Genomic DNA, 12242 nt, shown 5'->3' with positions numbered 1-12242 from the left:
CTCGACTCTGTTGACTGTTGCAGTTAGGGGTGATGTTTTTACAATTTTGCATCGTCGGCCATGGTCAATTAAGTACTCCCCCCTCCCCAAACTCTCCTCCACGTTACCCCGGATTACCCCATGGGCTGTAACCGAGATGCAATCTAGATCACTGGGGTGTTTGCCGCACGAACCAACCAGATAGATTAGATAGATTGGTGGCGTTACAAGCTTGACTTGATCTGGGAGTGTCAGTTGGCCATGGGGTCGGGTTGTCCTCCACTTTCCCGGTGGTCCTCTCGGGACGTGGAATGTGGTGAGAGTTACAAATCATTATCTATGAGGGGGGATTGTGTATTTGGACTCACATGCCAGTAATTAACCAGCCCGAAACCCTCGAGTAAAGCTTAAATGGAATACCAAGACGAGGCCAGATGATATGACTTGTGTAAAATGACTCGACAACCAGGATTCCTGTGAGCTATATCTCCGGTTGTTCTGGTGCAAAGAAGCCGGTCCAAGCAACAACCAAAGAATGGTTGCTAGGTCATCACCATGTTGTACTTTCCCATAATTCCCCAGATGTATGGGTAATTGTCAGGTTGTTGGGGTAAAGGTCTTCTGGAGGTTCCTATTCTTCGTCTATCAGAGCCGTTTCTGCTGCCAGCTCAAAGCCTAGGGTGGTTATCCATCCCCCTGTTGGAGCTCTTGGCTTTTCAGCTTAGCCTGTACAATCACATAATTGGTCTGTCAGGTGGGTAATGAAGTACCTTGGCCATGTTGATATGAGGAAAGGAGCAGTGGTCTTGTATGTTATTCGTATCTCGAGGTCAGGGCAAACAGTGCAACGCCAGGTGCGCCACGCATTTATGCTCTGTAGTATCGCAAGCTTCTTCACGGCTGGACTGTTGCCGGTGCCCGACTTCCCTCAAAACCGCCGGTCAATCTCGCTTGTTTGCTGGGAGAAAGCCCATGTTATTGTTTCAACCTATTCTTTGCTTCCTCCTCACCCAAACCTCTTTATCCGTCGATAATTCGTCTTTCTCATTTGTATCAGTGGATTCCGTTTCTTTGATATCCCTGATTTCGACCTCCCAGGTTTTAAGTCTATAGCTGCCTCGATCTGACATGCCGGTAAACAAATCAAAGGACCAGCCATGATTCGGACATAACAGTCCAGCACTGAGGACAACTCCAAAGTCTTCAATATCAAACGGCGTGCCTTTCGAAAGAGGATATTGGCTATGCGGGCATGACTAGGCAGATATCCTTGTTAGCCCCTACAAACACTTTTGTGGATATCTGCTCACATGGTCGATTGCATGAAATTTGCCTTTGTATTGAAACACAAGAACCTGATCAACAAGTGACTCCCAGAAGGATTCATCACCAATTGGAACCTCTTTTGAGGCTGCGACGTCCTCCTTCGGTATGTGAAAGGCTTTGCAGCCTGGTATTGATTTTGCGTTACACAAGCGATGTTTTGCCAAGTTGCCTGCATCATCGTCTACATCAGGAAATGACGATGTACGGCCCACAAATGCCCATTGAGCTCCTTGTCGAGAAAATGGGTTGAAGAAATTCATTTTGATGAAGGGCACTTGGTCGCTCAGCGATTTTACTCAGAGTCAGAAGTCGAAAAATTGCTCTTATCATGGCGCGGAACAAATTCCTCTAGAGCATGTGACATGTCACGTGGACAGAATGCATATCAATAGGACGACTCAGATCAGTCACTCTGCAAACACCGTCTTCCCACTGAAATACCAATACAATGATAACTTTGATACGTAGCTCTGTCGTATATATATAGGTGTAATCTCGTATCTACCCTAAATGGCGCCATAGCATATCAAAGGAGTCAGAAAGCTCTTCATCATCAAGAAAGATCTGCCGAGACTGCACTATCTCCCAGACCGTTCCGTCTAAAGTGTTTTCACATAATCGACTTCCGGTTGAATCCAACTCCTCTTCAGCCTCGTCTAGAAAGGTAGCTATGACTCTAGCATCAAGAAGCTCTTGTATTTGTCTCCCAGAGAGCAGTCTTCTGATCATCGGCATAAGCTCCCTTTGAATAGAGTGATGTCGAAGCAAAAGAAGATTCATCAGTGCTGCACCTGATCCGCCGTTCTCGCCTTGCGTAGTAGCCCATTGGACTCGAGCCGGGATGTGTCTCAAGAAGTAACATCTGGAGTTCTCATCGCCCTGGACAATCTTGGACTGGATAGCTTCGAAGCGCGAGTAGTGCGGGGAGGAAGGATTGATGTATCGCATAAAAAGGTCTTGAAGATCGTTTTCTGCCAGGATATCATGTAGATATAAGGCGCAGCCGAGTGTCAGGCAATATACTTCGCGGTCGTGAATCCAATCAGTATTTGTCCCCTTCGGATCAGCCGCTAGGGCTTGTTTCAGGACACTCTTTGCGAATTTCAATCGAATTAGCTCGGGAGACATAGCGAAAAATGCAAAATTGGGTTGAAAGACGTGCGGTGATACCAAGAATTCTAGGACAGTGTAGTGAGCGAGGGACACGTAGAGATCCTCGCCGTCAGTTGCTTCTCTAGCCTGTAATCCAGGAGGTTCTTCCATCCGGCTATCGAAATTATCCCCAGGAACATATCGAACCGTTATGAGACAGCTGCATATCTCTTGTAAATATTCAAGGTCAATAATGGAGCTTTGACCTTTGGTTTCAGATCCGAAATGTTCATATGTAACTGCTGACAGAAGCAAATTCACATTCACACCAATGTGATAAATCCAAGCAGCCTGCGAATGGCCAATGATCCAAGTGAGAATACGACGAACAAGCGGTCTATCATCTTCAGGAATTGCTTCGAAGATCCTGACGTAGGTCTCACTCAGATCTTTGGGCAGATTGGAAAGAAGTTGCTGAAGTTTCGACTGGTCGCGAAGTCGCTCTATAGCTTGAATTTGACATTCAGCCCAACGAAACCTGATTGCTGTGAGTTAGCACAGTTTTATGAAGGGCAAATCTTGAAGCCAGTAGCATAACGAAGAGAATTTCTCACATTCTTTGTGCCATGGAAGCCAGAACCTTCTCAATTTCGTCGAATCGCTCGTGCCATCTTTTCAGCCGATGACTAGATCTAAGTCTGGAGTGCACAAATCTTCGAATATCAGCTTCTACCATTGGGTTTGACATTGATATGCTTGTTGATATCTCAGATAACGATTGTTCTATATCGAAGTATTGCCGGCTTGTCGCTAGTATCCTAATCTTTGCAAATCGTTGATCGATTGTCATTGTCTTAATCAACGACAAAAGCTCCTCCCGAGGGGTGCTCTCGTCAACCGCATCGATGACGATATAAAGACTATCGAGCTTCTGTAACACTGTTTCCAGGACTTCTTCCAATTCCGCGGTGGTGGGTTCGCAGCCATGATCGTGAAGTCGTTTTAACTCGGGTGGTATCCAACTAATCTGTCGACAGACATGGCCAATGATCCAGCTCAGTACTGGCACCGTTTCGTCCTGGTTATGTGAGTAGTGGCAGTAGTAATAAGTGCAAACACTACCATTAGCAGGTTCGCACAGCTTCTCGAGTTCTTCGATGACATATGATGCTAGAACTGTTTTCCCTGCGCCAGGGATTCCATATATCCACATGAGCCTGTGGTCAGAGGCCTGTGACACCCAATCCTTCCACTTAGAAGAATTGGTAGCCCAGGCAGTTGTCAGGGGCTCATGTTTGTTGAACGCTATGTTGTGTAGAGATGATGGGTTCGTTCTCTCAAGCCATCGGATGATCTCCCGAGTTTCGGATTCTTTGAATTCGTCAGTTTATGCAAGCCACCAATTGGGATCACCGACCTGAGATTGTGCCTTGTAGTCTTTCGATCCCTATTCTGATCTCCTTCAGGTCCCGACTGGACAAACTCCGTTAGCCTCGACTTCCTAACAGTCCTTGTAGATTTACCTCATATCACCAGACATAGCTAACAGTAAGGTAGCCTTATGGTGCGATATCTCGGCCAGCAGCTTCCTGACTTTTGATTGCTTCAAAGGCCATGCGAGGTCAACTAACGTTAGCTTACGCCGCTTACCTGTCCGAGATTGGCCCCAAGCTGTAGGGAGAAGAGCCTCGAGTGAGGCAAGACAACCCTGGCAAGAATTGATAGGTCCATTTTGTTCGTGAAGATTTGGCACGAGGCTCGTCGCACTTGATTCGCCAATGCTGTCGATGATAGCTCTCAGTGACGTAGCCTCGCCCAATATCATCTGGATGTCTTTCGGTGCATCTTCAACAGCCTCGATGCAGTATTTGCATGCGCGGATGGTGCGATCAGCGAGGCCAATAAAAGCCAGGACGCTGGCTCCGATAGAAAGTGGATCAGCCATGGAAACTGCCTAAGATTTGTTTGTTGTAAACACAGCAGATGATTTGGTGACATTGGAAGAAACCCATCTCATACTCTCCTTTGATCGATCGCTGTGATCTTGAATAGAGGGGTAGCTGAATGGGCTGCATGTGAAACACGTGGCGCTGTAAGACTAGGTCGATTAGCCGTAGGGCTGAGTTGCATCTTAGATGTAATTATAAGGCAGCTTCATGGGCGTCTGTAGCTAAAACACCCCTATAGATTTTGGCTTATTTCTCTTTGAGCTACTGTATCTGTTACTGTGACAATCTTGGTCTGGTAGTTCCAACGGTTTTGAGAGGAGGTTGTCTCTATGACTTATATATTCTCTACCTATGATGCCTCTTGAATACAACAAGAGTATAAATTTCCATTGACAGCTCATGCTTTTCTTGCTTATTGTTGTCCTAATTGGATACCAATTCTGTTTATCCAGTAATACAACAATCCCGTTGAACCCCAGTCCCACCAGTTTCCATCAAAGCTACCTTTGGAAAGTATATACAGTTAGACAACACAATAATGTCAAAACGTCTCGCCAACTCATATAGCAATTCTCCCCCTCGCACATCTACCCCTATTCCCTGGTCCTCTGTTTTTCTACTTTTTCTCCATGCTCGTCTTCTTGGTTCGGATAATCGGCCCATTGTGCTGAGTTCCATAGATGACAGGTCCTGAGCCAGCAGAATGCCAGAACAATGCCATCGGACTGTTCCAAGTGTCGCCGCTCACATCAGGCATGACGAAGTCAGTACCACTGTCAATCTCAATAACATTTCCATTGTGTTGGTCACCATATCCAAGCTTGGTCGAGTTGTTGTAGACTAGGGGGTTCGTTTGACGTGGATTATTCATGGATAGCTTTGCAGCCATCGCATCATCGACTTCAAATACTCTTCCATTTCTTTGATTGAATCCAGAAGCTGCGAACGCCTTGTTGTAAGTCTGGCTGTTGGGTTCAGGCATTCGCTCGTTAGGTCGCATAGGCTTGGAAGTGGTTGGATCATTCAGGCTTGGGGTCGAAGCGTCACCGTGGGAAGGAGGAGGCTGGTTCGGAAAGACGGTTGTAGACATGTTGGAGGATAAGAGCGAGCTGATGAAAAGGTTGTAAGAATGAACGTCTGGTGCAGGGCCTGGAGTGTTTGGGTTATAGGGGAAGACTGTGTATTCGCCCAGAACCAACGGAGCCGGAAAGTTTGTGGAAGTTGGCTCAGGAGCCGGAAGGCCCGACGACTTCTTTTCAGACATGACTTGGATGTCTGTCTGTATTTGATACAAAGCTCTGGATTGTATCTGCTCGATAGCCAGAGACAGGTTGCTTTTCTGTCTCTCAAGTCTAACAAAGATATCAAGAAGATCTTGCTCTCTGTACAAGAAGCCCCAGGTTCGAAGGACTCTGCTTTTGCGAAGTAACGAGTTCAAACAGTTGTTGTTGATGGTAAATAGAAGGGCATCAGTCTGCGTCCCAATCTCAGGGGTCTGAAGAAGGGGGTTCTCAGAGATGCTAGTAGAAAGGCTCTGAAGTTCTTGGAGCTGCTCATGATATCGTTTCAGCGTCGACGCTCCTCCTTTTATCTTTCTCACAACGTCTATCAGAGAAAAGCATGCAACACCAAGCTGGCTCGCCGACGCCGCGACCCCAAGAATCTCTGCCATGATAGCCTCAACTTCGAAGACGAGGCAAGCAAAACCGTCGCAACAAAGAGCGGTGAAGATGGTAACAAGCCGTGAATAGCTACATCGACGATGATATCTTCCTCAGGTGGTGTGTCAGAATGCAGGAAAAATTATGGTTGTGCTAACGTGGCATGGAGATTAACCTCAGATTATGAAAATTGTGAAAAGGTGCGACCGCAAAGGAAGGCCAAGATGTGAGTATGGCATCAAGATTTAGGCATCATTGTGAAAATAGATTGTGAAAAGGTGTGAAAGATGGACAGCAGAGCCTCATGTGTCAGACTGCGGTGAAACCTAAGGCACTTCGAGGGGGCGAAGCAGAGTAACACGGCAGAACAAGGCTATCAATATAAAGCTTTTGATACGTTGATCATAAGGCGGTCTGGGAATACAACCAGAGATTCATCAGGGAGATGAGAGATCTTGGGTATGTTCGTGAAGTCGAGACTTGCACTTCAGTGAGGTGGCGTCGTATCGAGTATTGATTTTCGTCTCAGGGGGGTAGAAAGACGCTTGCAAGTGTATGTCAAGTCCTGAAGAGTAAAGAGAGAATTTATTGTGAGATTTGGGTGCCCGATTGATTTCCCTGGCGACGAGCCTCCAAGTTACAGCGTCGCTTGGAGTTCAGTATCGGCTTTCCGGAGGGAAGTCGACTGTCGCAATCAGCTAGAGACTTACTTGCTATATATCGAAGCTATATCTGCTGATAGCTTAGTCTCTATCTCTAGTTAGCCCATTGTCTCTATCAAGTTAAAAGATAGAAACCAGAATACCTTGGTATGGAGGCGAGAGTAGAAGAAAGGTAGTCTTTCGGGGGCTGTCAGAAGGGGAACCTCGACCACGTAAGGAACTCCACGTCAAAGATTCTCCGAGTGGAATGCAATACCCAAAACGTCGGACTCAGCGTTCAAGAGAAGGGAGTACCTAAAAGAGCAAGACTGCCTGATCAGATTGATTGTGTTGGTTTAGTTTGCTACGCCACTGTTGGTTGACAACATGAATGACGTGAGTGGTGTGGATGGATCGCTTGGGCAGAAACTCGACTCTGAAGTCTTTTGACGAGACCTGAGAGATTATAGGATACTCCTGAAGGTTCAGAGGAGAGCTGAGTCTTTTGCCAGTATGTCGTTGGTACTACATAGATATTGTGATGATTTTGTGACGCTGGAGAACGAAGCAAGGCATCAAACCAAGACCCGCAGTCGCTGTATCACGTACATATTCACCTGCACGCCCTTAATGACACGACCCAACAATACAGATGTATGAACAAGCCAAAGAATACCCATCAATATCTTATCGATAATCCTCGAGTCGAGATATGGCAATCGATGCACTGTGTTCACATCTTCCATTTCCGCGTCTTAACAATAGGGGTTCAAAAGCTACTAATGTATATACACAGCCCTACTTAATACGATATGATACAATAGACAATTTCGAGACTCTGGCAGATTCTCATATGTCACGATCTGGTCAGTGCTGTCATGTGTTTGGAGACTTTGGAGATTTTGAGGCCCCCAACAAGCGGACAGGGGGGTTGCCTGAAACTTGCATAGGAGAGGGTGTTAAGCCCTCCCGAATCACGAGTCAGCTGCCGCACACCCTTCTTCTAATGGAAACTCCATTCGTCCGCAGAGTCACCATACGATCCAACCAGTTTGGCAATAAGGTAGCCCTTACTTCATTATGGTGGGGATGGCTTCCAAAGACGATAATGCCCATCCTTCGGTGTCTTCAACGAATTTCATCAGCAACAGCGACCTTAAAGGCTCAACTATCAGCAATGGAGCCATCCATGGTGGTACTGGACATATGCATAATGGAAATGTAACTCACATTACGACACACAATCACTATCACGAATACAATGTCTACCAATGTCCGGACCCCACAGCCCATTTGCCCAAGCAGGCATCATCCCAGCCTGCCAACTGTACCCGGCGATGGTGTCGATATAATCGGAAGTTGGTAACAGCACTTCCGAAGCTGGTAATGGCACTCCTCAGATACCTTGTGGCACCCTTGCGACGCAGGAAAAAGTATACCAGGCGGTGTCTCCGGATGATTCTGTAAGTGTGTTCTTAAATTGGGTCAAGTAACTTGACCTTTTGATGGAGGGGGCGAGAAATGAACGGTCAAACTATCGGATTATTTAACACTGAGTCCGTTTGGGTATTTCTGTCTCTCAAATAGGAGACGTTCCCCGAATCTTGTCTCAGTAACTTCTGTTGTGCCATGGATGTCGTCGCTGATGAGAGGTCAGGCTTTTTGCTTCACGCCCCGAATATGCATCATGGAGTTGTGGAACTTCAGGCGGCTAAATCGTTGGTTATTCGTGCCGACCCGTTATCGTCCGTCCCGGTCCGTGCTTCCCAGAAGAGCAAATGGGTGTGTGTTGGCAGAGACAGTGTCTAGGAATACCCCGCGTCGAAGAATACGACGAATCAACCACGACTGGAATCAATATCTTGAGGACATTAAAACGCTTGAGTTGACCATAAGGTTTGGTGAGGAGGCTTGGGATAGAGAGAGGGTAATGTTGTAAATGTTAATTGTCTTCCGTTTTATATACAGCGATGGACTACTTGGTCTTCTCTTCACAGTACATATCTGCATCTCCAACTATTCACATGAAACACGTCTTACCGAGACACCTTATTGACTGTGAATGTGTGTAAGAGCTGAAAGATTCATTGGTCAGATATCACATTTTGAGGCCAGTGGAAACTGCATATGTCGCTCAGCCACTCCATATTGAACTTTCAGCTGAACCTTTTGGGCTTTCGATTCTGGTATGCATGTCATAGACGTCCTTCTGTACCTTTGACAGCTGTGGAACTTGGTCTCTATGTCCACTCCTGAGTGTTTCTAGGGAAAGACCTGGGATCTGTTTCGAGTCAATTAGATCTCTCTTCCCCCATTGTACGATTCGTGCTCCTCGATCGGGCGCATTGCCACAGAGCTCTGTTCAATTTATGCTCCGTGTTCCTAGCAAGACCTTCCCTACCAATAAGCCGGGTATAGCTGGATTATCATCCAAAGCGAGGGAGGTTACTAATCGAGACATACGAGATTCCGGTGATTCTCTCTCTTATCCTATGTAGCTTCATCTCATTATCAAGTGTTTCCACTATTTATATCCCAAGCATGTTTCTATAAATTAATAATATACCTTTTCTTACTCGACATTACTAGTGTATGGTTGTTGATTCATTCTCCCACTTTCTTTAATGATGGACTTGCTATTGGTGAATTTTGCAGGGGTATGAAGAAGAGGTTGGTCAGTAAATAGAAGGCTGACGTTGTGCACGGTAATCAGCCAACAAACACAAACATAGGCTTTTTCCATCCTACATATCCATCTTCACCAAGCTCCAATTTTGCTCATATTGAGACCCCTTCGTAAGCCATCCATCAACATGGCAAGCCTCTCAGAAGCAGAACAAGAGGAACCGGAAGCCATGGAGATTGAGAAAGGGGACGAAGAACAGGGCACGCTTCCCAAGTATCTAAAATGCAGTTATCTCGACGCAGTCGTTGGTAAAGAGATCCATAATTACTGGGGATATCGAGTTTTGGAGCACACTAACTCCCACGGCGAAGTACTTGCACTCAAAGTCAGCAACCCAGATGGCATTGACCGCTCTCAAGCCGATATGATGCACTATGCTGCAACTCATGGGGTATTAGCTCCCAAGGTTCGCGGAGTTTACGATATCATCACAAAACGGCCTATTGCACGTGTTATGATCGGCGACCGTATCCCTGGTGCGCCGCTTGTTGATGTCTGGCAGAACATGTCTCAAGCTGAGCAGACCTCTATCAAGGGCCAGCTTCGAAAACAGATACAACAAATGCGGACTCTCGTACAGCCCTACATTGGCGGTATCGATAAACAACCCACCCGCAACATATACAACACCACCTTGATTAGACACTGTGGCCCCTTTGAAGACGAGGAATCTTTTGATGAATGGTGTCTAGCAAGACTTTCAGGCGGAAGTTTTCAACATTGGAAATGGAAGAGAGTGCTCGAAAAGAAGCGACGGAAATCAACTGGACGCTTCGTTCTTACTCATGGTGATCTATCACCGCGCAATATCATGGTCGACGGCAGCAATATCACGGGGATAATCGACTGGGAGTTGAGCGGGTTTTATCCGGAGTATGTGGAATATGCGGTTGCTATAGGTCTTGGCCCAGGGATAGAAGAATGGTGGGTTCCTGTATTGAAAGAAGTGCTGGAACCGTGCTCACCAGACCTGGTAAAGTTCACGGAGCTTATAGAAGAAAGAATGGGATCTTACTAGCCTATATGATAAGCGGAAGAGCTGCTGTCATCTAGTGCTTAGAAATGGATAATGAGCGTGCACAAAAGCCCATTGCAACGACCAACTCCACCTTATTCTTTTGGCTTTTGAGCCCAGACAACCTTTTGCTGATAGTAAGGATGCATCTTGCCCTGTCTCAACTCTCTTCTCAACATCGAGATATACACCTCAACCTCCTCCTTCGCCCAGCCCTCCACCGTGTTGGCCATGAACAAGACGTATCCTTCTACATCCTGCTCGAGAGTAGCCTGAGCATACTTTCCAATCTCTTTCATCTTCGGATCCTTTGGCCAGCCTCCGATAGGAACCTATTGAGGAACCATGTCAGTACAGGCTGGGTGGTCACTGCCAGAGAGTCACTCACCTTGAAATCACGTTCCTCAAGATTAACAAAGCCAGCTTTCTCCATAGCAGATCTCTGCACTCCATCTTCAACGATCGTAAACGAACGACCGATCTTCTTACCACCTTCAACAAAAAACTTTCCCCATTGGTGCATAGCGCTCTTCTCGGTGATACTTCCATCATCACAGTCCATTCTCGAAAGAGCCTCGTGACTTTCGATATAACCGCCCGGTTTGAGACACTTGTACGCTTCTTTGAAGAGCTGGTCCCAGTCGACGATACTACCGACAAGCCAGCGAAAGTGGATGTAGTCTTGCGAGTTGGGAGCGAATGTCCACTCTTGGGTGCAGTCTTCGATGTCGCTGCCAAAGTATTAGATATGACAGTGTTAAATAATTTATTTCTTACAATCTCAAGTTTGGGGGGATCCATCCAGGTTGAATTGGCGATACGTCTGTGCCGATGACTTCGGTGTTCGGAAAACTATCTGCGAAATCACTGTCAAGGTACGTCAATAACAAGCCCTTCTCTATACGAGCCTTGGTGCATACATAGCCCAGATACCTGAGTAAAGGTTCATGTCAGCTCTCGTGCATCTGAAGGCCCGCCTGGGTACAGCCTAATCTCGTTGACTTCTATCTGAGAAAACCTCATTTCCATCACCAAGTCAAACCTGATTTTTTATTCACCACGTCGAGGCTTACCTGTTCCTGTACCTATATCGAGAGCATTCTATAGACATCAGTGAACTTATCAACAATGGATAGCAACAACAAACCTTGATATCCTTCGAAATGGGCGCAAGGTAAAGCGCACCGTCCAAAACCAACGTCAGAACATGATGACTGCACGTATCAGCACTCATCCCAACCCGTATTTGGTATACTCACTTGATATCCATCGACTCATTCTGCTTCTCATCATTGGTTCCCCTGTATCCCATTAATCCCGCACCATGGGCTCTTCAGACAACATACCAATACTGTGCATTTCCAATATCATGGTGATAAGTTCTCCCGTTGATATTCCTGTACTGCAGAATGCTTGATGTAATCGATGCCGTTGACTCTGCAATGTCATCTCCTATGGCAGAATCCGTATCGCCCAGCTCCTAACTTTTTATCAGTGACGCGATTGTGGTCTTTGATTTCGTATCATACGTACCTGAGCTACCTCAGCCCAATGCTCAGGAGGAAGAAGACCAGAAACATCCGTGACCGCCTGAGCTGGTTGGGGGTTATTTTCTTCTGTCATTTTTGCACAGTTTGTTCGTCAGCCAAAAAGAGAGCAGAGTGTCACTTCAAGATTGCGTTCTTTATCTCTCGCTTTGTTCCGAACCAACACATTCAACTTGTCATGCCACGCTCTGCATTCCAGATGTGGTTTTGACACCCGAATTAGTACGGCACAGCAGAATCGTCCAGGGGCCAGTCCTATCGGATCGTCTGACAAAGTTGCATTGCATAATGAATGGAGAACAGTATCCCTACCAGTGTCTGTTGGTTTGGCGAGCCAATAGCATGC

At 46.4% G+C, this 12242-nt stretch overlaps 5 protein-coding genes across 5 annotated transcripts; 1 reads left to right on the top strand and 4 right to left on the bottom strand.

Annotated features, from left to right (window-relative positions):
- Nucleotides 1-962: 962 nt before the first annotated feature.
- Nucleotides 963-1565, bottom strand: BKA55DRAFT_541851 (uncharacterized protein; the record flags this gene model as incomplete). The annotated part of the gene is made up of 2 exons (XM_046190429.1): nt 963-1235; nt 1290-1565. The coding sequence occupies 2 exons, from the start codon at nt 1563-1565 to the stop codon at nt 963-965; spliced, it is 549 nt and encodes a 182-aa protein (XP_046047093.1).
- A 191-nt stretch (nt 1566-1756) lies between these two features.
- On the bottom strand, nt 1757-4491 carry BKA55DRAFT_100177 (uncharacterized protein). The gene is made up of 4 exons (XM_046184661.1): nt 3921-4491; nt 3815-3870; nt 3012-3768; nt 1757-2935 (listed from the first exon to the last, which is right to left on the bottom strand). The coding sequence occupies exons 1-4, from the start codon at nt 4340-4342 to the stop codon at nt 1807-1809; spliced, it is 2364 nt and encodes a 787-aa protein (XP_046047092.1). The 5' UTR covers nt 4343-4491; the 3' UTR covers nt 1757-1806.
- Nucleotides 4492-4962: 471 nt separating this feature from the next.
- On the bottom strand, nt 4963-6018 carry BKA55DRAFT_541849 (uncharacterized protein; the record flags this gene model as incomplete). The annotated part of the gene is made up of 1 exon (XM_046190428.1): nt 4963-6018. The coding sequence occupies one exon, from the start codon at nt 6016-6018 to the stop codon at nt 4963-4965; it is 1056 nt and encodes a 351-aa protein (XP_046047091.1).
- Nucleotides 6019-9343: 3325 nt separating this feature from the next.
- BKA55DRAFT_575161 (kinase-like domain-containing protein) lies at nt 9344-10729 on the top strand. Its single transcript, XM_046193363.1, has one exon. The coding sequence runs from the start codon at nt 9462-9464 to the stop codon at nt 10350-10352; it is 891 nt and encodes a 296-aa protein (XP_046047090.1). The 5' UTR covers nt 9344-9461; the 3' UTR covers nt 10353-10729.
- Nucleotides 10445-11972, bottom strand: BKA55DRAFT_692761 (S-adenosyl-L-methionine-dependent methyltransferase; the record flags this gene model as incomplete). Its single annotated transcript, XM_046199826.1, has 9 exons — nt 10445-10681; nt 10738-11080; nt 11127-11216; nt 11270-11282; nt 11423-11450; nt 11497-11563; nt 11609-11650; nt 11696-11829; nt 11883-11972. 9 exons carry the CDS (start codon nt 11970-11972, stop codon nt 10445-10447), a joined length of 1044 nt encoding a protein of 347 aa, XP_046047089.1.
- Nucleotides 11973-12242: the final 270 nt, after the last annotated feature.

The sequence above is a fragment of the Fusarium redolens genome (assembly GCF_020744475.1).
Source record: "Fusarium redolens strain MPI-CAGE-AT-0023 chromosome Unknown BKA55scaffold_12, whole genome shotgun sequence".
Classification (NCBI taxonomy): domain Eukaryota; kingdom Fungi; phylum Ascomycota; class Sordariomycetes; order Hypocreales; family Nectriaceae; genus Fusarium; species Fusarium redolens.
This window is presented reverse-complemented; position numbering and strand designations above follow the sequence as displayed.

Bases quoted from the DNA above. Each gene is read 5' to 3' on its own strand.
- BKA55DRAFT_575161 (XM_046193363.1), top strand. From the start codon at position 9,462: ATGGCAAGCCTCTCAGAAGCAGAACAAGAGGAACCGGAAGCCATGGAG.
- BKA55DRAFT_100177 (XM_046184661.1), bottom strand. From the start codon at position 4,342: ATGGCTGATCCACTTTCTATCGGAGCCAGCGTCCTGGCTTTTATTGGC. The intron at 3,769-3,814 runs GTCGGTGATCCC...ACGAATTCAAAG, and splicing joins ACTACAAGGCACAATCTCAG to AATCCGAAACTCGGGAGATC. The intron at 2,936-3,011 runs GTGAGAAATTCT...CACAGCAATCAG, and splicing joins GCTTCCATGGCACAAAGAAT to GTTTCGTTGGGCTGAATGTC.